Source organism: Corylus avellana, chromosome 8 (assembly GCF_965113065.1).
Source record: "Corylus avellana chromosome 8, dhCorAvel1.hap1.2, whole genome shotgun sequence".
NCBI lineage: Eukaryota > Viridiplantae > Streptophyta > Magnoliopsida > Fagales > Betulaceae > Corylus > Corylus avellana.
The window spans coordinates 14261408-14288356 of NC_142497.1; the positions used below are offsets into that span (position 1 = coordinate 14261408).

A 26949-nucleotide genomic window follows, 5' to 3' on the forward strand; every position below is an offset into this window, starting at 1 on the left:
TTTTCTTTTTTTTTTCAATCTACTTAGCAAAACTATGCTCCTCTTAACTCACCCAATTTGTCTCATTTTCCAGTCCAATCAAACTCAACCACAAGAAGAAGCACCTCGTCTTCCACTGCTTATCCAACCCTTCCATCATCTTTTGAATCTCGTTTGGATCACGATGTCTTCCTAAGTTTCAGAGGTGAAGACACTCGCAAAAACTTTACTGATCACCTCACTACAAAAAAAAGTATTTTTTCTGACGCACATTTTCTGACGTGTTAGGTAGTTTGACACGTCAGAAAACGTTCCTGACGGGGCCTTTTTGACGTGTTTCGCGCGTGAACATTATAAGAGTCAGAAATGGAAAATTTATGACGTTTTAATTTTGACAGGTCAGAAGGTTCTGACGTGTTAAATTATGACACGTCAGAAAAAATTCTGACGTGTTAAATTTGAAGCGTCAGAATTTTTTCTGACGTGTCACAATTTGACACGTCAGCAAATATTCTGACATGTCAAACTGTGACATGTCAGAATATTTTCTGACATGTTACGTCAGAAATTTTTCTGACGTGTTAGAAGGTAACACGTCAGAAATGATGTGTCACAATTTGACACGTCAGGATTTTTGGCCAGTTTTTCTATTTTTTTTTCCGCCCCCCTGTTTTTTTATTTTTAGGGTTTTCGGAACTATACCCGAATTTTGGATTACAATTTACCTGATAAACAATTTATCCATCAATCATTGCAAATAATTCTAGCTATTTTTCCATCAATATATACAAATAACATAATTAAGTCATATCCTAATAGGTCTTAACACATACAAAATAACATATATACCAAGTGTCACTAATTAACCAACCACAATTACCAAAAAAACTATCTCTGTTATCATCAAAACAGATGTCATAAATATAATTACATCAACAAAGTAACTTTTATACAAGTATGAATGGCGAACCAGATGGAAAAATGCTGATTATTGACCATACTCTCCATGAGCTCCATCACCTGCAAACGATAAAAACAAACAATCACCAAACAATATTCACTATGTAAATTAAAATGAAAAATGTCGAAATATTCACCCAACTCAATTGTTGAGTCTAACACAGTAAATGATATAAAACCCTAAAACCCTAAACAAATGATATAACAAAAAAGGTAAAACGATGATAAAGTTAATTAGCAAAAAATGCATATAAAAAAAAAACAAAAATTTATTCCACAGAGCAATCAATGTTGACGTTAAATATGAACAGACATGAGCAGATGCGCTTCATTTTTGCCATGGTAATTATGTGAGATATATATTAACATTTTAATTTGCTGAGGATATTAACATATAGGACCTTTACATATATTCAAATCATATTATATTATTTCCATAAAATTATCATATTCATCTAGTTAAGACTTGAACGTTTCATACTCTCACACTAGATTGTTAATATTCTACAAGGACCATAGTTGTACATTGATCTCCTAATACCAATAAAACAGTTCAAATGCAAAGCTCATACATACCCACATCCACCATCAAACCAACCATAATATATAAACCAAATTCAACAGGATTTACATCATTAACTTAGAGAATGAATACAACATATATATCCATTTTACATCATTAACTTAGAGAATGAATACAACATATATATCCATTTTACATCATTAACTTAGAGAATGAATACAACATATATATCCATATTCTAAATTTATAAGTTGACATATATACAGATTTTAAAAGTTCACATATATATAGGTAAAGTTCTAAAAACACATTTGACCATTAAAAAATGTCAGTACCTGCTTCGCCGTCGATCGACGATGGCACCACCGCAATGTGTGGGGAAGCTCCCTCTGGTGCAGAGCTGAACCGCATCATTGCCTCGATCTGGCGCAATCAAGCGTCAAACGTTTCCTGACGTGCATTGTTCGTGGCCACCAATGCATCTATCTCTTCCTTGTGCTTCGCCCTCTCCGCCTCAAGAGCTCTGTCAAGCGTTTCTTGTGATATCATGGAGTGGCTGGTGTTTTGTGACCGTGCTTGTGATGGTGTATAGTATGAGCGTATGGAGCCCTGCACGGGCAAAATATTCGATCCAGCCTGCCGAACCCTACCGGCGTACTCAGGCTTGTTTCCAAGCGCCTGTGCATACGCGTCGTTGGGCGCCCACTTGACCGTTCCCTCTGTGATGCTAGCCGACGCTGCAGGGTCGGTGGGTATCAGTTCCTTCATCCTTTTCTGTATGTTACATTAATTATTGGGTTAGTGGGTCGTACAAATGTTAATTGCAAATAATTTATCAAATATATAAACAAAGAATTAAATTGTAGCATACACATCTCTCTTCCACTATCTGATTCGGATATGTATTGTCCGCCTTCGTATGCGTGTGGATGTAACTCTCTGCACGAGTAGGATACTTGCCCAGACGTATGGCCTGCCGAAAAAATAGGACATACAGTTATTTTTAAATATATCAAATGATTTGTTGTTTACATGGTAAATTACACACTTACCTCCTCATGTGTCACTCTGGCATAGCTCTTCGATCCGGTGCAATGGGATTCATCATTTAATGCAAGCAAGGCCTTCATTTTTGCCGCATAGTCCTACACAGTTACCATATTGATATGTTAATAATGTAAAGAAATTTGGTTTTAGTACTCTTTATTCGTGACACTACACAATAAATAGACAATTTCGTTTTACATGACACCCGTACATGTTAATAAAACCATATAATGACACTACACAAAATGAAGAGTTTGACTCATGACCTACCTTATTCTGACGAGTACACCATCTCTCCAATAAGATTTCCACGTCTTCAGCATTGTACTCGTCAAGTGTTTGTTCCCCCACTCTTGCCCGTACAGTATCCGGAGTATCTTCCTCCGTAATTGCACAACGTCTTTTAAGCTCGTACCTCCAAGTCCGCAGCTTTGATCCCATATCCTTGAATGCTTCATTCTTTATGGCTTCCAAATTGAATTCGGGCGGGACAAAAAAGTATGCCTGCACATGTTGAGAATTATTAAATTAAAAAAGCCTAAAATATATGTGTGCAACTTAGAGCGTATATATACATATATACATTATAAGTGTTTTACATAATATGCAACACATACCATCAATGCGTCCCAAATATCCTCTTTGGTACGCCGCGCTACCTTCGTCCAATTGTCCGGTATTCGAACATAATTGGAGCTCCTTATGATATCTCCAGCCATCCGTTTAAACCTTATGGAGCTAAAGTCGACGGGCTGGCATGCTGCATTGTACTCCATTATGATCCGCTTGCCGGCGGGAACTCCCGGCAACCTGTGCGAGTCACGGATGGTAAACACCTCAATAACTTCGTTTCCATCTGAATCGGTACCTAACAGATTAAAAAATTACCGATATTGTAAGTTATGTCGAATTCAATATTAATTACAACAAAATTAAGACATATCTACATGACATTCGAACATATCCACTTACTTATGGTGCGAACCTGCCGATGGCGTAACGGGTCGTCGGGAGCAGGGTCGGTTGGCTGTGGGTCATCCGTGTCCTGTGTCGCACCAATACAGTCTTCCTCGGCCGATGTCTCACTGTCGTCGGGACCTGCTATATTTTTTACAATATTTAGAATTATATGAAGTTGTAGTTGTAGTTAAATAATATCATTGATATCGCACCAATATACTTAAAAATTTCCAAAAAACTTGCAATCTTTCGAATAAAACTTTCGGCCATACCTGCGCTATGCTGGCTGTGTAGCTACTCTACATGTCCCTGGGTACTCTGTCCAAGCTGGCTCTCTGGCAGATACCCCATCTGGGCCATGCCTGCCCGACCGTATGGATTATGGAGAGGGATCTCCCCTTCCATATCGCCTGGAAGTACCGGTCGATATCCGTCCTGAATGCCCAGAAGCTGAGCAACGTCTTGTTGCTCGCTATCATCAAGGTGGGCTGACGGCGACCCAAGCTCCATAGGCTGTCGCACTATAGAGGAGCCCCTGCGTGCTCTTCTCTTCCCCCTATGACTTGTAGTATCCTGCGAAAAATACCACAAATTTAATTAGTCACGTATACAATATATGAAATATTCACTACGTTATATATGCATGACTCATACGTATGAAATAAGATATATACCAGATTTTACCCAATAAGAAATATGTATGCATATAGTGAACAACTACCAATCTAACACTTTATATATATTCAGCTTTTATTCAATCACATAATCTTCAATTGGATCTAAGTCGGGTCTGACGTATTGGATATATGATCCTGCAGATCGTGATCACAATTTCTGGTCAATATGAGCGGCTCACACTCGTGATAATTGGCACATGAATCTTGATGCCCTTCACTCTGACCAACGTCGTATATATTTCTTGGTTTGGTCCTTACGGCGCAAACCAAATTCGGGTATCTACCATCTTCTACGTAAAATACCTGATCAACTTGTGAAGTTAGCACATACGGCTCATCAGTAACCAATTCTCCCGTGTGAACAAGGTTTTTGAAGTTCACTTGTATCATGCCATACTCATCCACCTTGTACCCCTTGTCCCTCATTGTGTCTGCCCAATCACACCTGAACATAACGTACGTAGTCCTATCGTAGTACTCAATCTCAAGTACTTCCGTTAACTTTCCGTAGTACGTTTCGCCATCAACAGTCGGCACACACACCCCGCTGTTCTGAGTCCTCTTTCCGGCATCAGATGCAATAGTGCGAAACAACTTGCCATTAACCACATATCTATTGTATCTGACTGCTGACTCCCGCGGCCCTCTACAATGCATTATCAATTTCTCACCAAGTTCCTTCCTAGATCGATCATCCAATCGATCGACCTGCGAATATTTACAATACAATGTTAACACTTGGTTAAAAAGTGTTTCAGTTGATTTGGAAAACATTATGCATGCAAATATAATCCGACAATTGCTTTTGTTAACAGCACGTCATTCTTACGTAGTCACGGTACCAGTCGCAGAACAGCTCGTAATGTTAGGTTTGTAACTGATCCTCTGTTCTTCGCCCCGTAAGTGTATCCATGTGCATTCTACAATTCGTAATGTTAGTAATTATAATTCGATACGGAAAATGTTACAAATTCATTCAACATACAATATGGCGAAGAAGGACCTCGACTTACGTCCGCAATTGAAGGAAGTCGTCCGAATTGAACATAATATACCGGTGTATCTGTGTCATTGTAATTCGGTCGAGCCGGACTCGTGTTTCATGTCCCTTTGAACCATCTGGATTTCTTTGTATCCTATTGTGAGATGTTAGTGTATTATCTAAATATCTCGAACAGAATGTCACCAACTCAGTAGCTATGTAGCCTTCCGCAATGCAGCCCTCAGGAGCCGCTTTGTTACGCACATTAGATTTGAAAACTCCAAGGCTCCTAAATATGAACGAATACAATCAATCAGTGCAGTTAGTACTTGTCTTGTATTAGAGTTACACCATAAAATATGAAATACAGGTAAACAAATTTTACCTTTCTGCCGGATACATCCACCTATACTGTACTGGTCCACCGAGTCGACATTCACCGATAAGATGCACGACCACATGAACCATGCTTGTGAAAAAGCTGGGGGGAAAAACCTGTTCCATCTTGCACAACGTGATACAGACGTCACACTGTAGTCGGTCAATATCCTCTTGTGTCAATGTTGTTGAACATAGTCCCCTGAAGAATGCAGACATCTCAACAAGAGGTCTAACCACGTTGCTTGGAAGTGATCTACGCAATGCAATAGGTAGAAGTTGCTGCATCAGTACGTGACTGTCATGACTCTTTAACCCCGATATCGTACAGTCCTTAAGTCGTATACAACGGGAAATGTTCGAGGCATATCCATCGGGCACCCTTATATTTCGTAACACTTTCAGAAAATGTGTCTTATCATCCTTGGACATCGTGTGGGTAGCTTGCCGCATATAGGTCTTACCATTCTCGCCAGGGTAGGGATGCAGTGTACGTCTCAAACCCATTTCTTGCAAATCTAAGCGGGCAGTGAAGTTGTCCTTAGTTTTCCTTGGAATGTCCAGTATTGTACCAAGTATGTTGTCCATCACGTTTTTCTCTATGTGCATAACATCAAGGTTGTGCCGTAATAAATTATCTTTCCAATACGGCAACCTAAAGAAAATACTTTTCTTCTTCCACACTACATTAGAAGTATTCGTCTTCTGCTTCTTTCCTTTTTCTTTCGTAGCCTCCCTTGCCTGACCAGCATTCTCATCCCCAAACACTATCCCTTCTAATTGGCTCATGATTTCGACTCCACTTGGCACATCAGGGGCACACTCTAATTCTACGTTGCCGTCAAATGTTCTTTTGTTCCTCCTCAATGGATGATCCATGGGCAAGTATCGCCTGTGCCCCATATAACACCATTTATGACCATGTTTTAACCACTTCGACCTTGTCGAGTTCATACAGCACGGACAGGCCTTCTCACCCCTAGTAGACCATCCAGACAAATCTGCATATGCTGAAAAGTCATTAATTGTCCACATCAACTACGCTCGTAGGACAAAATTATTTTTCTTTGAGACGTCGTATGTGCGCACCCCTACATTCCATAGTTCTTGTAACTCCTCAATTAAGGGTTGAAGGTAGATATCTATATCCATTCCAGGTGAACTTGGGCCTGGAATAATCAATGATAGTATAAAAGATGTCTGTTTCATGCACATTAAAGGAGGCATGTTATAGGGCATAAGCAGTATAGGCCAAGTGCTGTGAGATGTGCTCATGTTTCCAAATGGATTAAATCCATCCGAGGTTAGTCTGAGCCTTACATTCCTGCTGTCTGCTGAAAACTCTTGATGCAAATTATCGAATGACTTCCATGCTTCGCCATCAGCCGGATGCCTCAATACGCCGTCCTTTGTGCGGCCTTCTGCATGCCACCTCATAAAGCGTGCAGTATGCTCTGACATAAACAACCTCTATCGTCGTGGTACAAGTGGAAACCACCGTAACACCTTCACCGGACGTTTCTTGCCCGACGATATAGGTTGACCATCCTCATCTAAATTGATTGCATCCATCCATTTAGATTTTCCACATACGGTACATGAATCCAACTCCTTTGTGCCCTTCCAGAATAACATACAGTCATTACGACACGCCGGTATCTTCTCATACCCAAGTCCCATATCTCGTAAAAACTTTTTCGCCTCATATGTATTACCTGGCAGCTTTTCATCACCCTCAGGTAGCAACTGGTTGATGAACTCTAGGAAGGCCGAGAAGCTCGCGTTACTAAGTCCACCAACGCACTTCAGGTTGTACAAGTGTACAGTCGCACTTAGTTTGCTATGTTTTGTTCTGTTATGAAGTGGTTTCTCCGCCTTTTTCATTTTATATATATATATATATATATATATATATATATATATATAAAATATTAAAACAGTATATATAAAATAAAACTATATATATATATATATATATATATGATCTTACTGACACTACAAAAAAATTTGGTATTTTCTGACGTGGCAAACAGTACATGATTTTTGCCACGTCAGCATTTTCTGACGTGGCAAAAAATGCCAAGTCAGAAAATATTTTCTGACGTGCTAAATATTGCGCGTCAAAAAAAAAAAAAAGGCCGAAATTTTGAAATTTTTCCCTCCACTTTTTTCCTCCTCATTTATTTTTCCCACACTCTCTCCCTCTCCTCTCTCCCTTCTCTCCATGGTAGATCGAAGAAATTAGGCAGAAGAAGGAGAACAAAAAGAAAAGGAGAAGAGAAGAAGAAAAAGAAAGGGAGAAGAGAAGCTGTAGAAGAAAAAGAAAGGGAGAAGAGAAGAAGAAGAAAAAAAAAAAAAAAAAAAGAAGAAGAAGAAGAAGATCGAGGAAGAAGAAGAGCATGGATCGACGTGCACCATCTCTGCACCATGGTGTGCAGAGATCGATCTCTGCACACCATGGTGTAGATCAGATGGTGCGATCTCTGCACACCATGGTGCAGAGATCGCACCATCTCTGCACTATGGCGCAGCTGTGTTGAGAAACACAGAGGGCAGAGAAATTCCAAAAAAAAAAAAAAAAAAAATTAAATTAATAAATTTTTAATTCAAAAAAAAAAATTTATTCAATTTTTTAATTTTCTGACGTGCGTCAAAACCACCACGTCAGAAAATTTTCTGACGTGGTAGTTCTGCCACGTGAGAAAATTTTCTGACATGTGAGACAGTGGAACGTCAGAAAATTCTGACGTTCCACCCACTAGCACGTTAGGAAAATTTTTTTCCTGTCACCTATGCTTCTGACAATCAACGCTCGTCAGAAACGCCACGTCAGAAAAATTTTCTGACGTGTTAGACACCCTGACACGTCAGAAAACTCCAGTGAGGAAAAAATTGTTTTTTTGTAGTGTGAAGCTTCAAATTGTTCGGGTTGGGATGTTGAAAGCGTTGCAAATGGGTATTATGCTATGGATTCTTGATCTTTTACATGCAGTTTTTATTTCACTTGTGTCTGTTTTTTTCTTTTTCTTTTTAAAGTTTAGATTAAAATTGATCAAATCAAAAGTACAAATAAAATTCCTCGAGATTGCTTTAGAATCCAAATTTAATACAAATATACATCAATCTAAAGAATTTCAAATTAATTTGGAATGCTTCAGTCATTGTGGAAATACATCTCTTCCTTGGACAATTGAGTTCATATAAACTCCTCAAAATACTATCTAATTAACAATGTTCACTCAAACTTACAATTGAAATAATGTCTTTCTCAAACTACTAAAAATTAAGAAAATAGCCTTAATAGAATAAAAACAAAAATATCAAAAAATTTATAAAAAAAAAAACTAAAACTATAAATAAATAAAAAAAAAAACTTAGAAATCAAGAGTGGCCAAATTTATTTTTATTTTAAAACAAATAAATTAAATTTTCATTTCTTAAAGAAAAAATTAAAAATTTTATTTTAAAAAAATTATTTACTCTTTTTTTTTTTTGAATTTATAGGGCTATTTATGTCTTAATAAAAATTTATAAGGTCATTTTGTCTTTTTATTAGCCTCTAAGGACATTGACAATTTTTTGGTTGTTTAGAGAACGTTCCATTTCAAAGTTTAAGAAATATATTCTCAATTGATTGATAATTTGAGGGGATGTTGACTTTTTTTTTTTTTTTTTTTAATTTTTCCTTGGATTTGAAACGGGTCTTGCATGGGTCGAAAAAAGCGAGATTTTTAGTGCTTCGTTAGCATTTTTGTCATGTCAAATTAAAATAATAATAATTTTTAGATTTTATTAAAAAAAATAAAAAAAATAGAAGATAATTAAAATCTTAAAAGAACAATAGCAAAAAAATAAAAGGAGCCCCAAGGCTTAATGGACCCCTTTTTGGGACGAGCCACCCTTTGCCATTCCCAATACAACGCTCGGGGTGCCCCATTGGGTTCTTAATTTTTAATTGTTTTTTAAATATTTTAATTACTTTATATATATATATATATATATATATATATATATATATAAAAAGATTTTAATTATTTTAATTTTTAATAAAATTAAAATTATTTAAATTTTATGTGTCAAAAATGCTGATGTGATACTAATAAGAATAATTAAGGGAAAAGTTTATATATCCCTTCAAATTACCACCCAATTGACAATATGTCCTCAAAACTTTCAATTGTGACAATCTCCTCAAACTACTTAAACATTGTCAATGTATTTCAAGGTTAGCAAAAAGATAAAAATGTCCTTATAGATTTCTCAATAACACAAAACTATCCTGATAAATTTGAAAAAAACAATTTTTAAAAAAATTAAATTTTTTATTTAAAACGAAAATTTTAATTTAAAAGAAAAACGATTTTTTTTTTCTTTTTAACTTTTTTAAAATGAAATGTTTAATTGTTTTTTTTGAAACATTAGTTTTGATTTTTGAAAAACGATTTTTTTTTTTTTAATTATGTTTTTAAAAAAGGAAATTGTATTTTTTTAGACGAAATTTTTAATTTTTTAAACGAAAATTTTTAATTTATTTAAAAACAGACATTTCGATTTTTTTTTTTTTTTTTTTTTTTTGTTCTGAAAAATATGATTTTTTAAAATATATATAAATTTGGCCACCCCTTGGATTTTATATTTTCTTTTTTAGTTTTAAGTTTTTTTCTGGAAGTTTTAGTATTTTTTGTTTTTTATTTTACTGACGGTAGTTTCATCATTGGGGAGACATTAACAATGTTTTGATAATTTGGAAGGACATTGTCACAATTAAAGCTCTGTTTACTTCGACGTAAAATGATTTTCAGAAAATGATTTTTGCATTTTACGGTGTTTACTTTGACTTAAAATAGTGGTCAACGGAAAACATTTTCCTTTTGACTGAAAATTCTTATTTAATTTTTGGAAAATGATTTACGGTCTAAAATCGTAAACCATTTTCCGACTGTGAGTATCTCATTCTTAAATCGATGAACCTTGCTAAGACCCACCCAGAACCTTGCCGGGACTAGACCGGGACTCGCCCAGGACTCCATTGGGACCTGCCCGGGACTTGACCGGACCTGCCCTAGACTTGCCCAAGACCCGCCTGGGACCTGACCGAACCCGCCCTGGACTTGACCAGAACTTGCATGGGACCTGCTTGGGACCTGACTAGGACCCGCCCGGGACCTGACCGGAACTTGACCGAGACTCGCCCGGGACTTGATCGGGACCTGTCCGAGACTTGCCCGGGAGTTGACCGGACCTACCTTGCACTTGCTTGGGACCCACCAGGACTTGACCGTGACCCGCCCGGGACTTGAATGGGATTTGCCCGGGACTTGACTGGGACCTACCTAGGACCTGCCCGGGACTCGTTCGGGACTTGACTGGGACTCGCCTGGGACATGCTCAAGACCCACTTGGGACTTGACTGGGACCTGCCGGGACTTGCTCGAGATCAGACCGGTACCCGCCCGGGACTTTCACGGGATCTCGCTGGGACTTGCTCGGGACTTTACCGGGACTTGCTTGGGACTTGACCGCCCGATCGGGTCCCAGGTGGGTCCTTGTCAAGTCCTGTCGGTGTCCCGAGCGAATTTCGGTCAAGTCCCAAGCAAGTCCTGGCGGGGTCTTAGTCAAGTCCCGGGCAGGTCCCAGTGGGGTCTCGAGAAAGTACCTGGCGGGTCCTAGTCAAGTCCCGGGCGGGTCCCAGGCGGGTCCCAGTCATGTCCTAACGGGGTCCCGAACAAGTCCCAGTCAAGTCTCGGCAGGGTTCCGGGCAGGTCTCGGTGGGAACCTTATTGAAAAAAATATATTCTCCGTGTGCGCGGTAAACGTCGTAAAATGTTTTCGACAGAAAATATTTTTAGGGAAAATGGCTTCCCTAAAAATATTTTTCAACGAAAACCATTTTACATCGAAGTAAACGGAGTCTAAAAGTTTGAGGGGAATATTATCAATTGGGTAATAGTTTGATTGAGAAAATGTAGACTTTACCGAATAATTAGAGAATGAAAACTTTCTCCGTATTTTTTAACTATTCTAACTCGCGGAGCCACATGCACACAAAAGTTGATATTTGATGATATAGATCGAAGGTCGTAAGATCAGTCCCTAACTTCTTTCTTTTGTATTTATGATTAATTTAATTTTTTTAGAGAAACTATTTTGTTATATTTGGAATTTGCAACGAAATATTATTGGCTTACGTTTCGCAGTTTTTCTGTCATTTGTAATTGTCTTTCACGATTTGGAAATTCACAGACTTGCATCTTCTACTTCATGTCTTTCTCAATTCTATTCTACACCCTGTTAATTCATCAATTTTTTTTTTTTTTTTTCCTGTCCGGTGGTAAGACTACTTGTGTTGTCAATCATAGCACAACGATAGGCTTGTCATCATGTGTTATTTAACTCCAGTTATTAACTTTTCATGCTACAAATTCATGGGGATGAGATTCACATGTACTGTGTGGATGGCTAAAAATCGTTTTACTTTCCATAAAATGGTTAATGGTTTTGTCCTTGAAAATAAAATAAAAAAATATTTTATGGCATATCATATTGGGTAGGACAAGAAATTATGTACAAATTGTTGGAAAAATATTTTATGACTTGTATTTTTCATGCGTTTTTTTTTTTTTCATTTCTTTTCTTTTAAATTTTAGTCAACAAATTGAAAATAATAAATAAATAAAGTGCACATATTCCTCTTAAACTGTTACCCAATTGACATCTCTTCAAATTTTCAATTGGATTTGGGACAATATCCTCCCCAAAATACCAAAAAAAATTTCAATGTCCCCAAGGGCAGCAAAAAGACAAAAATAACCTTATATTTTTGTCAAAAAGAAAAAAATGTCCTTATAAATTCGAAAAAAATAATATTACTTTTTTTCTTTCAAAAATTTCCACTCCCTTTCTTCATTTTTTTTTTTTTTTTTTTTAAATTTTTAGATTGAGTTTTTTATTAAGGGTATTTTCATCACTAGGGAGACATTGAGAATGTTTTGGTAATTTGGAGGGATGTTGTCGCAATTGAAAGTTTGGGGGGGGGATTGTCAATTATGTGGTAGTTTGAGGGGAGCATGTGAACTTTCCCATATAAATAACATTAAGCTAATTATGAATTAAAGAAATTAGTGTTTGAGTTGAATCAAATGATGGGTTTTCTGTTCCATGCCCACTCTGTCAGTATATCAAGATCATGCCATCTAGAGAAACTTTTTTTCTTGAATTATCTAGCCTTGTATTGCTTTTAGATAGAATATCTTACACTTGAGAGGAATGAAATTGTAACCATACTTTGCCCGAAACAGTTAATGGCTTTTTATACTAACTAGAAGAAACCAAAATAATTGTTATATGGCATGTCAATAGGAGAATAAATGATATAGAAATATATTTGAATGATAATTATGAATAAATTTGAAAAACATCTAATTGTTCGTCATGGCGTATTAGCCTTATATGATTGAGATCATGATAACATCTTTATCATTATGGTGCCAGTGAGTCATAATTTTATTTCTTCTTTTCCTCTCTATGTTCTTATTTTATTTTTCTTTTCCATTTGATTTATAATGATCAGGTATGAACCACAAGTTATTGATAAGATTGTTGAAGAAGTTTTGTGTAAAGTGAACCCCGCCCACTTGGATGTCACCAAACACCCAGTAGGAATACAATCTCGTGTTGAACACATAAAAGCTTTATTAAATCTTGAAACAAATGACGTTCGCATTGTGGGCTTCTATGGGATTGGTGGAATTGGCAAAACAACCCTAGCAAAAGCTGTCTATAACGAAATATGTCATGGATTTCAAGGAAGTAGCTTTCTATTCAATGTTAAAGAAAAATCGAAAGAGTCTAATGGTTTGGTTCATTTACAAGAACAACTTGTTTATGATATCTTGCACAAGAAGAATTGGAATGTTTACAATGTTGATAGAGGGATCACTTTGATTAAGGAAAGAATTCAAGGACAAAAAGTTCTAATTGTTCTTGATGATGTGGATCACTTAGACCAATTACACGCATTAGTTGGAAAAAACTTCAAATTGTTTGGTCCGGGAAGTAGACTTATTGCAACAACTAGAGATGAACAATTGCTAGATCTACTTGAAGTAGATAAAAAATATAAGGTTAACGAATTGAATCATTGTGAGTCTCTTCGACTTTTCAAGTGGCATGCCTTTAAGATGACCAATCCAATAAAAGAACACCTGGAGCTTTCAGTTAGTGTAGTGAAGTATACTGGAGGCCTTCCCTTAGCTCTTGTGGTTTTGGGTTCTTCTTTATTTGGAAAAAGCGTTGCTGAATGGATAAGCAAATTGGAAAAATTACAAAAAATTCCTGATGAAGCGATTCAAGAAAAATTGAAAACAAGCTTTGATTCTCTCGAATATGAAACGAGGGAGATATTCCTCGATATTGCGTGTTTCTTTATCGGTATGGAGAAAGAATATGTCATCAAAATACTCCTTGCATGTGATTTCTATGCAGAGTATGGCCTTGGTATCCTCATTTAAAGGTCCCTTGTGACAATTGAAGATAATAACTTGAGGATGCATGATCTTATTCGAGATATGGGGAGAGGGATTGTTTATGCAGAATCACCTCGAAATCCAGGAAGACGAAGTAGGTTGTGGTTTCATGAGGATATCATAAATGTACTAAGCAAAAATACGGTAAGAGGAATATGCATTTATATATACATATATATGACATCAACACATAATATACGATAGTATGGAGGAGAATTTTATCTTTTTGCCAAGCATGCATGATGCATCATAATTTGAATAATGGATCAACATAACTTGTAACTAAATTAATGATCTTAAATTTTCTAAATCAAGTAAACAATTGGTACTTCACAACATTAAAAACATACGCAATCAAGTTTTAAGCAACTCTAATCAAGTCTAAATCACGTTAGTACTTTGTATATATATATATATATATCTTGGTGTGTGTGTAATCCGTGTGTATGTGTGTTATTCTTGTGTAATGCTAATCCAAACATCTATTTTGCCAGGGTTCAAAGAAAGTGGTGTGTTTGTGTGTATGTGTGTGTTGAGAATATATAAGCCTAATCTAGTTGGAAGTTATTTTATGTAATGCTAATCCGTGTATGTGTGTGTTATTCTTGTGTAATGCTAATCCAACCATCTAATTTTGCCAGGGTTCAAAGAAAGTGGTGTGTGTGTGTGTGTTGAGAATATATAAGCCTAATCTAGTTGGAAGTTATTCTTGTGTAATGTTAATTCAACCATCTATTTTGCCAGGGTTGGAAGAAAGTGGTGTGTTTGTGTGTGTGTGTGTGTGTGTGTTGAGAATATATAAGCCTAATCTAGTTGGAAGTTATTCTTGTGCAATGCTAATCCAACCATTTATTTTTCCAATGTTCGAAGAAAGTGCAGGGCCTCATCTATTGTGTGTGTTTGTGTGTGTGAGTGGTGAGAATATATAAGCCTAATCTAGTTGGAAGTTATTCTTGTGTAATGCTAATCCAACCATCTATTTTGCCAGGGTTCAAAGAAAGTGGAGTGTCTCATCTTAAATCTCCCAAAACTTGAAGATGTAGATTGGGAAACTAAAGCATTTAAAAAAATGGCAAATTTGAGATTACTCCAAATCAATGATGTACATCTTAAAGGATCATATGAACATCTCTCCAAAGCGCTGAAATGGCTTTGTTGACATAAGTGTCCATTGAAATCTCTCCCACATGATTTTCATCTAGTGAACCTTGTTATTCTTGACATGCAGCGTAGCAAAGTCAAACAAGTTTGGAAGACGAAGAAAGTATAACAAATTTAATAGTATTTTTTCTTTCGTCGTTAATGTTAAATTCATAACTAACAAGAACTTTTCTTTTCTTTATTTTTTCCACAGATATTCAACAAGTTGAAAGTCCTTAATCTCAGCAATTCTAAATCTCTCATTAGATCACTAGACTTCTCACAAGTCCCACAACTGGAGATATTAATACTTAAGGGTTGCACAAACCTCAAGGATCTTCCAAACTTCTTAACAACCCCACATCTATCGAGTATGAATCTTGAAGGTTGTACAAGCTTGGTTGAGATTCACGAGTCTATTGGACTTTAAACAGGACTTGTTTTGCTGAATTTACAAGGATGTGAGAGCCTTAGGAATCTTCCAAGTAGTATTTCTAACTTAAAATCTCTTAAAACTCTTGACTTGTCTAAATGCTTTAGTCTTGCGAAGTTACCAAAAAGATTGGAGAATATGACGGCTTTAACGAAGTTGTATATGGACAACACTGCTATTAAGCAACTACCGTCCTCATTCCTGCATTTGAGTAATCTCAAAACTTTATCATTTAGTGGATGCGAATGTCTCATCGAATCACCAAAGTTTGTACGAACCTCACGTCGAAAGACACTGATACTCGAAGGTTGTACAAAGTTGGTTGAGATTAACGAGTCCATTGGATTTCTAAAGAGACTTTTTCAGCTGAATTTACAAAGTTGTAAGAAGCTTAGGAATCTTCCAAGTAGTATTCCTAACTTGGAATCTCTTGAAATTCTTGACTTGTGGGAGTGCTATAAAGTTGAAGAGTTACCAGAGCAATTGGGGAATATGACGGCTTTAGAAAGGTTGAATGCGGGGCGCATTGCTATTAAGCAACTACCATCCTCCTTTAACCTTTTGAAGAATCTCAAAGATTTAAGTTTTGTTGGATGTGAAATCTCATCAATTCACCAGAGTTCTTAGAAACCTCACCTCTATTCAAACTGACATTTGAAGGTTGTACAAGTTTAGTTGAGATTCACGAGTCCATTGGACATCTAAAATATCTTGGTTCACTTGATATAAAAGGGAGCAAGAAGCTTAGGAGTCTTCCAAGTAGCATTTCTAATTTAGAATGTCTTGAATATCTTCACTTGTGTGATTGCTCAGAACTTGACAAGTTACCGAAACAATGCGGGAATATGAAGAATTTAAATGTGTTTGTTGCAGACGGAACTGCTATTGAGCAACTACCATCTTCCTTTGGTGATTTGAGCAATCTCATGGTTTTAACATTACCGGGATGTGGAGGAGCATCCTCATCACGGATATCACCCAATAGCTCCAACCGCATGAGTTTGGTGTCCATTTCTAAATTATGTTCATTGATAGAGCTAGATCTCAGTAACCGAAATTTGTCTGAAGATGAGTTTCGCATTGAATTTGAATGTTTATCTTTACTTCAAATATTGAAATTATCAAGAAACAATTTTCGTAACCTACCTAGTTTCATCAGCTGCCTTCCTAAATTAGAAGCATTGGATTTGAGTGCGTGTACTAGTCTTCAATCAATTTCACTTCCGAGAAGAGCAGTAGGTTTGACAGCAAATGGTTGCACATCATTGGAGAGAATCTCAATTATGATGAACGAGAGTTCAGGATCTTCTGACCTTCGCATTCTCGACAAGGGTAGGTCATATTTTTACCTTAATAATTGCCGCAAACTGGTTGAGATTCAAAATTTGGAGAGGTTGCGATGCGTACCAAGAAAGGTTGAGATGAGAAGCTGCAACAATCTATCATTGGCATTTAGGAAAAGTGTTCTCGCTCTTCTCTTCTCTCTCTCTCTCTTCTCTTCTCTTCTCTTCTCTCTCTCCTCTCTTCTCTTCTCTCTCTCATTTTCTGATGCAAACACTTTTTTGAAATAGATGATGTGCAAGACAGATTATGTTAGTTCCGTTCTCCTCCTCGGAAGTGAGATTCCAAATTGGATTAGCCATCAGGCAATGGATTCTTCAGTATCTTTCCGTGTACCTCCATTTTTGGATGGCCGTAAAATCAGCAAGGTGCTTTTATGCATTGTTTATGCAGCAAACAAGGAAGCACCAGCGTTGGGTGATGGGAGTTCCTTCGGATGGAGATTATGTAATAAAAGTTCTAGAGACCAGTCCAACGACTGGTATAACGTGGGAGCATGTAAGGCTATAACAAGAGCACCAGATTTTCATATCTTCGAAGATCATATACATGCACAAGTGATGGCTTGGCACGATATCTTTTGTGTCAGACGAAATATAATTAAGATGAAAAGTGGAGATGAAATAGAGGTCGCCATCGATCTATATATTGTTGGCTGCTGACAAGGTTTTTCCCTACTTAAGATAAGATTTTGATTAAACAAAATGGAGCAAGTCCTACAAAGATTTATCTAGATGGTTCTCCATCCATCTAGAAGGTTCTTTACAATGATTTATCTAGATGGTTCTCCATCCATCTAGAAGGTTCTCTTCAAGATTTATCTAGATGATTCTATATCCATCTAGAAGGTTCTCAATTTGTCTTCATCATCTAGATGGTTCTACCTTGGAGGCCAAGTTCATTCATCTAGAAGATTCTAACTTGGGGGCTAAGATCATCATCTAGATGGTTCTAACTTTGGCTATAAATAGACAAGGGGTCTTATGCCACAAGGATGCTTGATGAAGATCAACGACAACACACAAGAAGAGAAACCAAGAGAGGAGAGCTTCAGTTATACTCCAGAGAGAGAGTTAAGAAAAGAGTGTTTTAATACACCACTGAGAGTGTATATTAGTTTCAACAGAGGTTGTTTCTCTCTGTATTAATTTACTCCTGTATTAACTCAAGTTTTGCATAACTTGAGTAAACACCACTGTAACAAGTTGTTTATAGTGGATCGATTGGAGTTACTCCCGTGGATGTAAGCCCACTGCCGAACCACATAAATACTGTGTGTTGATCTCTTGCATTTATCATTCCACTATTATTCTGTGGAGTTTGCACAACCATTGAGTCAAGGGTGTGTCCATCCCTAACAAGTGGTATCAGAGCCATGCTGACGGTAATACGGTACTATTCACCATCGTTTTTCTTTGAAGATTGTTGTGCAATTTTAATGGAAGGTACAAGCAGCAGAATGATAAGCCTGAATGGCAGCAATTGGCTGCTTTGGAAAGGCAAGATGTTAGACATTCTTTACTATAAAGATATGTATGCTCCAATTGAAGGTGACACAGCCAAGCCAAAGGAGACTTCAGATGCAGAGTGGAAGAAATTAAATTTACAAGTAGTTGGTCTCATTCGGCAATGGGTGGATGACAAAGTCTACCATCATATTTCCGATGAAACCAATGCTTGTGAATTATGGAAGAAGCTGACAGCAAGATACGAGTGAAAGACAGCCGTAAACAAAGCCTTCTTGATTCGACAACTTGTTAACTTGAAGTTTAAGGAGGGTGTTTTAGTTTCTGACCATCTGAATGATTTTCAGAGTATCGTAAATCAACTGAACACTATGAAGATGACTCTTGATGAGGAGCTACAAGCTTTGATGCTCTTGAGCTCTCTACCAGATAGTTGGGAAACCTTGGTGGTGTCCTTGAGTAACTTTACTCCCGATGGCAAGATGACCATGGAGCAAGTTACAAGCAGCATGTTCAATGAAGAAACTAGAAGACAGGCTGCTGGGACAGACAGTGCACAAGCTCTTGTCACAGAGAACAGGGGCAGAAGCAAAAACAGAGGTTTCAAGAGTCGTGATAAATCCAAAGGGAGGTCAAAGTCAAGAGGGAGGTCCATTGAAAGAAGAAAATGTTATCATTGCGGCAAGGAGGGTCATATGAAGAGAAATTGCTATGCTTGGAAGCGAGAACAAAACCAAGCTGACTACAGCCAAAGGAAAGATGATGAAAAGAATACAACTGCCACTTACTCAGGGCAAGATGTGGTAGTTCTATCTTATGGCGCTGGGGATTGTTTGCATGTTGCGGGTAATGATGAGGAGTGGGTTGTAGACACAGCTGCCTCTTACCATGCTACTCCTAACAAGGAGATCTTCACATCATACAAAGCAGGTGACTTTGGTATGGTAAGAATGGGCAACACTAACAACTCGAAGATAGTTGGGATTGGTAACATTCGTGTTCAAACCAATGTCGGGTGTACATTGATTTTGAAGGATGTTCGACATATACCTGACCTGCGTCTCAATCTCATATCTGGGAATATTCTTGATAAAGAAGGGTATGAAAGTTACTTTGGCAAAGGAATTTGGAAGCTCACCAAGGGATCTTTAGTGGTGGCCAAAGGGAAGTCTTGTTGTTCATTATACAAGACACATATGAAGGTTTGTCGTGATGAGTTGTTCGCTGTGGAAGATAGTTCATCTCCAAATTTATGGCACAAAAGGATGGGTCACATGAGTGAGAAAGGGTTGCAGATTTTGGCAAAGAAGTCGCTCATTCCTGTTGACAAAGGTAAAGCTCTTAATCCATGTGAACATTGTTTATTCGGGAAGCAGTATAGAATTTCTTTTGCAACGTCTTCACAAAAGAAATCTACTATTCTGGAGAGGGTCTACTCAGATGTTTGTGGACCTTTCGAAGTTCCAACCTTGGGTGGCAATAGATATTTTGTCACATTCATTGATGATGCATCAAGGAAAGTGTGGGTCTATCTATTAAAGACAAAAGATCAAGTCTTTGTTATCTTTCAACAATTCCATGCCATGGTTGAAAGAGAGACTGGAAAGCAGTTGAAGTGTCTCCGTACTGACAATGGAAGAGAGTACACTTTGAAGAAATTTAAAAGCTTTTGCTCAGAGCATGGAATAAGACATGAAAGGACCGTACCAGGCACCCCACAACACAATGGTATTGCGGAGAGGATGAACCGCACCATTGTAGAAAGAGTTAGATGCATGCTCAAAATGGCTGGATTACAGAAGTCATTTTGGGGAGAGGCCACTCTGATTGCCTGCTATTTAATCAACCGTTCACCTTCAGTTCCTTTGGGTTTCGACATTCCGGAGAGAGTATGGAGCGGAAGAGATGTCTCATATTCTCATCTGAAGGTATTTGGGTGCAAGGCTTTTGCACATGTTCCAAAGGAGAACAGGTTGAAGCTTGATGACAAGGCACTTCCCTGTATTTTTCTGGGTTATGGAAATGAAGAATTTGGATTCAGGCTATGGGATCCAATCAAGAGAAAGATTGTCAGAAGTCGAGATGTGGTTTTCTATGAAGACCAATTCTATGGTGATGCAGATAAATCTGAGAAGTCTAAACCTGTGATTGAAAATATAGTTGATTTATCTTCTAGTCCTTCTCAGTATACTCCAGACAAAGAAGTTCTGCATGATGCTACACCAGAATTGACTCCCAGTGATGAGCCAGAGTTGCTTGATAATGATGAAGATACTGAGCAGGGGGAGCATCCTCATGATCAGGAAGATTCAAGGTCTTAGGTTAGAAGATCTACGAGAGAGCATAGACCGTCATCCAAATATCCTATTTCAGAAAATATTTTGCTTACTGAAGAGGGGGGAGCCAGAGAGTTTCCAAGAAGTACAATCTCATAAGGATAAAATCTGCTGGGTAAAAGCCATGCAAGAAGAGATGAATTCTCTGCAGAAAAATGATACCTATGAGTTGGTAGAACTTCCTAAACGCAGAAAAGCACTGAAGAATAAGTGGGTGTTCAAGCTGAAAAGGGATAGCGGTGGAAAGCTAGCAAAGTACAAAGCACGGTTAGTAGATAAAAGCTTTGCACAGAAGAAAGCAATGGAGGTCATTCCTTACTCCTTAGCTGTTGAAAGTCTTATGTATGCCATGGTGTGCACACGACCAGACATTGCACATGCTGTAGGTACTATCAGCAGATTTCTCCCAAATCTGGGCAAAGACTATTGGGAAGCTATGAAATGAATCTTAAGATATCTGAAGGGTACTTCCAAGTTATGCTCAAGGACGAAGCATATTGATGTGAGGTATCATTGGCTACGTGAGGTGATAGACAAGAAGCAAATGAAGCTTGAAAAGATCCATACAGAAAAAAATCCCTCTGATATGTTGACTAAGGTGGTTCTGACTGGGAAGCATGAGCTATGTTCCCAGTTAGCCAGTTTAAACTTCCTATGAGTGAAGTTAGTTGTGGCTTGCTCCTCTAAGTAGGGAGGGGGAGATTTGTTGGCTGCTGACAAGGTTTTTCCCTACTTAAGATAAGATTTTGATTAAACAAAATGGAGCAAGTCCTACAAAAATTTATCTAGATGGTTCTCCATCCATCTAGATGGTTCTCCATCCGTCTAGAAGGTTCTCTTCAAGATTTATCTAGATGATTCTATATCCATCTAGAAGGTTCTCAATTTGTCTTCATCATCTAGATGGTTCTACCTTGGAGGCCAAGTTCATTCATCTAGAAGATTCTAACTTGGGGGCTAAGATCATCATCTAGATGGTTCTAACTTTGGCTATAAATAGACAAGGGGTCTTATGCCTCATGGATGCTTGATGAAGATCAACGAAAACACACAAGAAGAGAAGCCAAGAGAGGAGAGCTTCAGTTATACTCCAGAGAGAGAGTTAAGAAAAGAGTGTTTTAATACACCACTGAGAGTGTATATTAGTTTCAACAGAGGTTGTTTCTCTCTGTATTAATTTACTCCTGTATTAACTCAAGTTTTGCATAACTTGAGTAAACACCACTGTAACAAGTTGTTTATAGTGGATCGATTGGAGTTACTCCCGTGGATGTAGGCCCACTGCCGAACCACGTAAATACTGTGTGTTGATCTCTTGCATTTATCATTCCACTATTATTCTGTGGAGTTTGCACAACCATTGAGTCAAGGGTGTGTCCATCCCTAACATATATGTGGTTCCACGGAGGAGGTTTTATGTGTGGAATTGATCCGCAAATTGTGGAAATGAAGAGGTGTGGAATTCATTTTGTATTTGATGGTGATGAGCCAAGTGTTGGAGATGATGATCAGATCTCTGAAAGTGAAAGTGAGGAGGATTCACGATTGTAGCCATCCCTCACCAAATGCAGACCACAATTCCCCCCAAATATATGGTAGCCACATATCCCTTGCTGCCCCTTTTAATTAATTTATTTTTATTTTTTATGATATATTATTTTATTTATTTTTTATTCTTCTTTTCTTCGTACACAGACAGTAGTGGCTGTTAAAAAAGCGAATTGGTAAAATGCATGAGAAACTGTTTCTTGCTGTCACTCAAATTCCCTCATAGACCGGATCTGTCTGCCTTAAGCTGCAGCCACGCATTCGTTCCTCACCACTGCTCCAGCTCTTGACTCGTCCACTCAAAGATCTAGCACGGAACTCGAGTGTAAAGCCAAAAATTACAAAAGCCTTGTTCATCTTCAAAATCTCGTATGGCGTGGTTCAATGATTCCGATACAGAGATTCCACTTTTCATTTTTCACTCTCACAATGACTTGGTTCAGAAGTGTAATCCGAGTCTCCAGCATCAAACCCGAAAACAGAGCGCTGAACCCATTTTCAACACATAAAGGGCATCCACACCAAGCTCTACGAATCGTATGCGAAAAATTTGGAAACATAGAAAGACACGCTCCATCCCATCTTCTTGTCTGCTATGGCTATTGTAGTCTTGATTGGTCTGTCTGAGGGGGGTGTTTTCGCTTCTCGAACGAGCATCAAAAGTGCATTTGATCATTGTAGAGGTCACGGTTACAGTCACTCGTCCACCCTAAAAGTATATTTAGGCAATTAATATTTTCAGCATGTCGCGCCACTGCTAATTACACCCATTGCACATAGGTCTAACCTAGCAACTAACTCAATAGCATACCCGCTGTCATAAAATTTGATTTGGTCGAACACACCTGTTTCGTCGAGGATGAGCTTGCACTGGTTTAGAGAATAATAGTCGAAAATCACAAAATTATTATATATGGACAAACAATTTTCATTATTTATCTTAAAATTTATTCTAACCATGTGATAGATAACAAAACTTTCCTCTCTAAGTTCAATTAGTTTACTACCATCAAGATATCAATAAGAGCTCATCACCAATGAGATCTCAAAAAGAGCTTAGCTAACAACGCAGGTCAGCGTCGTAGCAAAGTGGCTGTTTGATGGGTCTGTCTAGATGAGTCACTAAACCTGTGTGAGCTTGAGTGGCTGTATGGTGCACTCGAGTAGAGTCTATCCGGACGGGCCTTTCCCCCGTCCGGACAGTCACTTCCTTTTCTCTTGGTGGCCTTTTTTTCCAACACTTGCAATTTTCACATTAAATCCGCAATTTTCTTTTAGCAACCTGCAAAACACTAAAAACACACAACTAACATAAAACATTAGATTAAAACACAACTAAGTGATTAATGAATGTAAATTAAGGGGCTCAAATATGTAATATTTGGCACTCATCAAGCACCCCTAAACTTACATATTGCTAGTCCCTTAGTAATGCAAAAGTAAAAATAAAATGAAAGCATGAAATATAAATCCTTTGTTGTGGGAGATATGATTGCATTTAGCATATGCAACAAGCCTTTTAAACCCCTAGGCATCCCTGGTGGACGAGTCTCGTGAGGGTTTAACAGAAATGATACCCACAAACATTGTGGGCACTATGTTATTGAAAAGAATGAAGTTTCACACAAACAATGGTTCTTATTCATGAGCAAGCTTAAAAAGATAAACTCTATCTTCAACATCTTTTGGACATCCAAAGTCAATTCACTCATAAATGAACAATTAAGACATCATATGTTTCAGTAGGTGCAAAGTTAAATTAACATATAATCATAAGGATTCAATTTAATCAAAATTTGTGTACCTCAAAATTTCTTAGGAATTCCTATCAGATGAAAGGACCTAGGCTTTATTATTAACAAGATATGCAGTTTTTTTTAAAAAAATTTTTACCAGCCACGGTTATTCATCCATAAGTCATCCAACAAGTCTCAAGATAAACATGATTCAGTTCAAATTTCATACCTCACAGACTATATGCTAATGTGCTCGTGATGATTCAACACAAAACAAGTGAAGTCTCTCTAGCCCAAAAATGTGTCAAAGGACTCAGATTCTCAATAACATGATGATGTGTTCAAAATGTTAAGCTAGCTAATGAAATGTAAACCATAGTTACAACTTAACTCCTACTTAACAATAACATAGCACAATTTTTTTTTTTTTTTTTTTTTTAACAAATAGATAAATTAAAACAAATAAATAGAATAGTTTGTCTTTCCATATCCCCAAACTTGAATTACACATTGTCCTCAATGTGTAGTATAGAAATACATTACCAGAAGGGAAGAAAAATCTGAGTGTGAAAAAGACGAGGGCGTCCCCCAAACTTAAACACCAAAACACATGTCAAAATATTACGGCAATATTTTCTCATAGAAACAAGCATTAAAAGATTAATTGCTATTAAAAACAAAAATAAAATGACAAGAAATAAAATAAAAAAGGAAAAAGAAATCATGACTAGAGGTGCGGAAAATAAAATGGAAAATGAAATTTATAGTGTTTTCCCCAATCATTCGGATGTCCAACCAATCCCTTCCACCATTTCTTCTTTGAAACTTCGTAGCATTTTGGAAGAGTGCTTCCCCATCTCCAGTAGCCAACTTGCTTGCTTAGACGGATTTTCTTAGGAAGACGATTCCTAGATTTATGCGCTTCTGTGCATAAGTCCTTGAAGATTTTGACATAAGATGGCTCTTGGAGACATTTAGGAGTTGACCTTTGGGTTCTTGATGTGTCTCAAGAGGGAAAGTGATGCAGGCAGGACCTTCAGTACTCACTTCCTTGTCACTGGACTTATTTGGATATGTTGGGGACTTAATTTGCTCTAGGTGCTCAACTTGCTCATCATTTTCTTCCTCCTCATGGTTATCAACAATTTCCTCACTCCCAAGTATTGTGATGACTTTCACATGCTCATGATAAGAATTGCTAAGCTCATCCTTATCAATCATGTAGTGTCCTTTAGCCATCAGCTGACCTTGAAGCTCTTCTTCCTCTATCCAATTGAATTCATCAACAAGATGACCGACTTGTCCTTCCAACCTTGCAATTACTTGAGTGTTGACCAGAGTAAGACTTTTCATCTCTTGAATAGCTTGGCTATTGACCATAGTGGAATTCTTAAGCTCTTGTATGGTTTGCCTATTAACCATAGTGGAATTCTTAAGCTCTTGTGTGGTCTGGCTATTTGACTGTATGAACGCTTTGAATGTGTCTTCCAATGATAATTGAGGTTGTGACACTTGAGTGGTGGATTGGCCAGTTATTTGCATGAAGGATTTGAGAGAGTCTTACAACGAAGATTGTTGAAGATAGTCATATGATGAAGGACGGTGGACTTGGTCTTCAAACTACGGATAATCTGGATGGTGCAGTTCATGAAATTGGGGAGCATAATTTCCCGTAGCTTGAGTGTGCCATGAGAAATTAGAATGGTTGTTTCAGTCTGGGTTGTAAAAATTGAAATTTGATTCAAACCCTAGGCTGGAGAAAGAAGTGTTCATTTGCTCATAAGAAAAATTAGAAAACTGTCCAAAGGAGGGACAATTGCTAACCTGATGATGAGGATTGGAACAGTATTAACATGGTTTATGTGGGTTAAAAATGTGAGTGGAGTTGGTAGGAGCAGATGTCCTACAACTAAGAGAAACATGTTGTGCAGAAAAGTCATTAACATTATTAAACAGCAAATCCATGGTTCACTCTCACTCTTTAGCATGCAAAAATTTCACATAAAACATTAACCATTCTTTTAAAATTCAAGAACTTAAAAAAAAAAAAAAAAAAAAAGGGACCAAAACGGACCAAAAATTAAATTTTTGGCAAAAATTCAGCTACTGGTTCGTCTTGGTGCAGTCTGCGGAGATGCGCTCGAGCGCAAGCATGCTGATCCGTCTTACTGCCTTGGGCGCAAGTGCACTCGAGCATATTGATGTGGGTTTGAGCAGCTGCTGAAGGAACGGACTGGCAGAAATTGCAAAACAGAACATATTTTATTTTATTTTGTAAATGTACAGAAACAAAAAATAAAATCAAATTGCAAAACTTTAAAAAAAAAAAAAAAAAAAGGCCTAGGTAAAACTAGTAGAAAGATAAAATTAATGTAGATATAAATTGTTTTCAAAAATCAAATCAATTCCTCGGCAACGGCGCCAAAAACTTGTTGTGAAAATTTTAAAACTCGCAAATATACGAATCGTTTGCAGTAAAAGGGTTGTAAGTGCGAGGACGATCCCACACTGAATTGTGTTTTAGAAAACAATTTTTATCTAAACTAATTAAATCATAACCTAGTCACAAAAATTGAGTAATTTTTGAATTAGAAATAAACAAACATAAACTTAACAAGATTAAATTAATCAATGGACGAACACTAAGGTTTTGGAATTAGCACTCATAAAATCATAACAACATGTTTCATGTTCATCAATATTATCCAAAGTTTTCAATGACACATTTTATGTATGTTCTATTTTTGCTTAAAAGATTGAATTAAATCATCCAAAGTATCCGTTCTTTGCACAAATTACGAAGGATACCCGATTTAAATTAAATCATCCAATGTATCCGTACTTTGCACAAGTCACCAAGGATATCCAACTTAAACTGAATAATCCAATATTTTAACTAATAAACCAAGCAATCAATT

General features: G+C 37.3%; 2 protein-coding genes across 2 annotated transcripts; one reads left to right on the plus strand and one right to left on the minus strand.

The window, feature by feature from the left end:
- Positions 1 to 1777: 1777 nt before the first annotated feature.
- On the minus strand, positions 1778 to 4536 carry LOC148584146 (uncharacterized). The gene is made up of 8 exons (XM_088518770.1): positions 4450 to 4536; positions 3787 to 4042; positions 3482 to 3607; positions 3127 to 3377; positions 2780 to 3013; positions 2515 to 2607; positions 2334 to 2435; positions 1778 to 2236 (listed from the first exon to the last, which is right to left on the minus strand). The coding sequence occupies exons 1-8, from the start codon at positions 4534 to 4536 to the stop codon at positions 1895 to 1897; spliced, it is 1491 nt and encodes a 496-aa protein (XP_088374896.1). The 3' UTR covers positions 1778 to 1894.
- Positions 4537 to 7905: 3369 nt separating this feature from the next.
- On the plus strand, positions 7906 to 18662 carry LOC132163775 (TMV resistance protein N). The gene is given in 9 exon segments (XM_088518771.1): positions 7906 to 7980; positions 8413 to 8462; positions 13077 to 14175; positions 15020 to 15295; positions 15386 to 15488; positions 15558 to 16202; positions 16205 to 17073; positions 17176 to 17443; positions 18391 to 18662. Coding segments are annotated over 9 exon segments (3657 nt in total).
- Positions 18663 to 26949: the final 8287 nt, after the last annotated feature.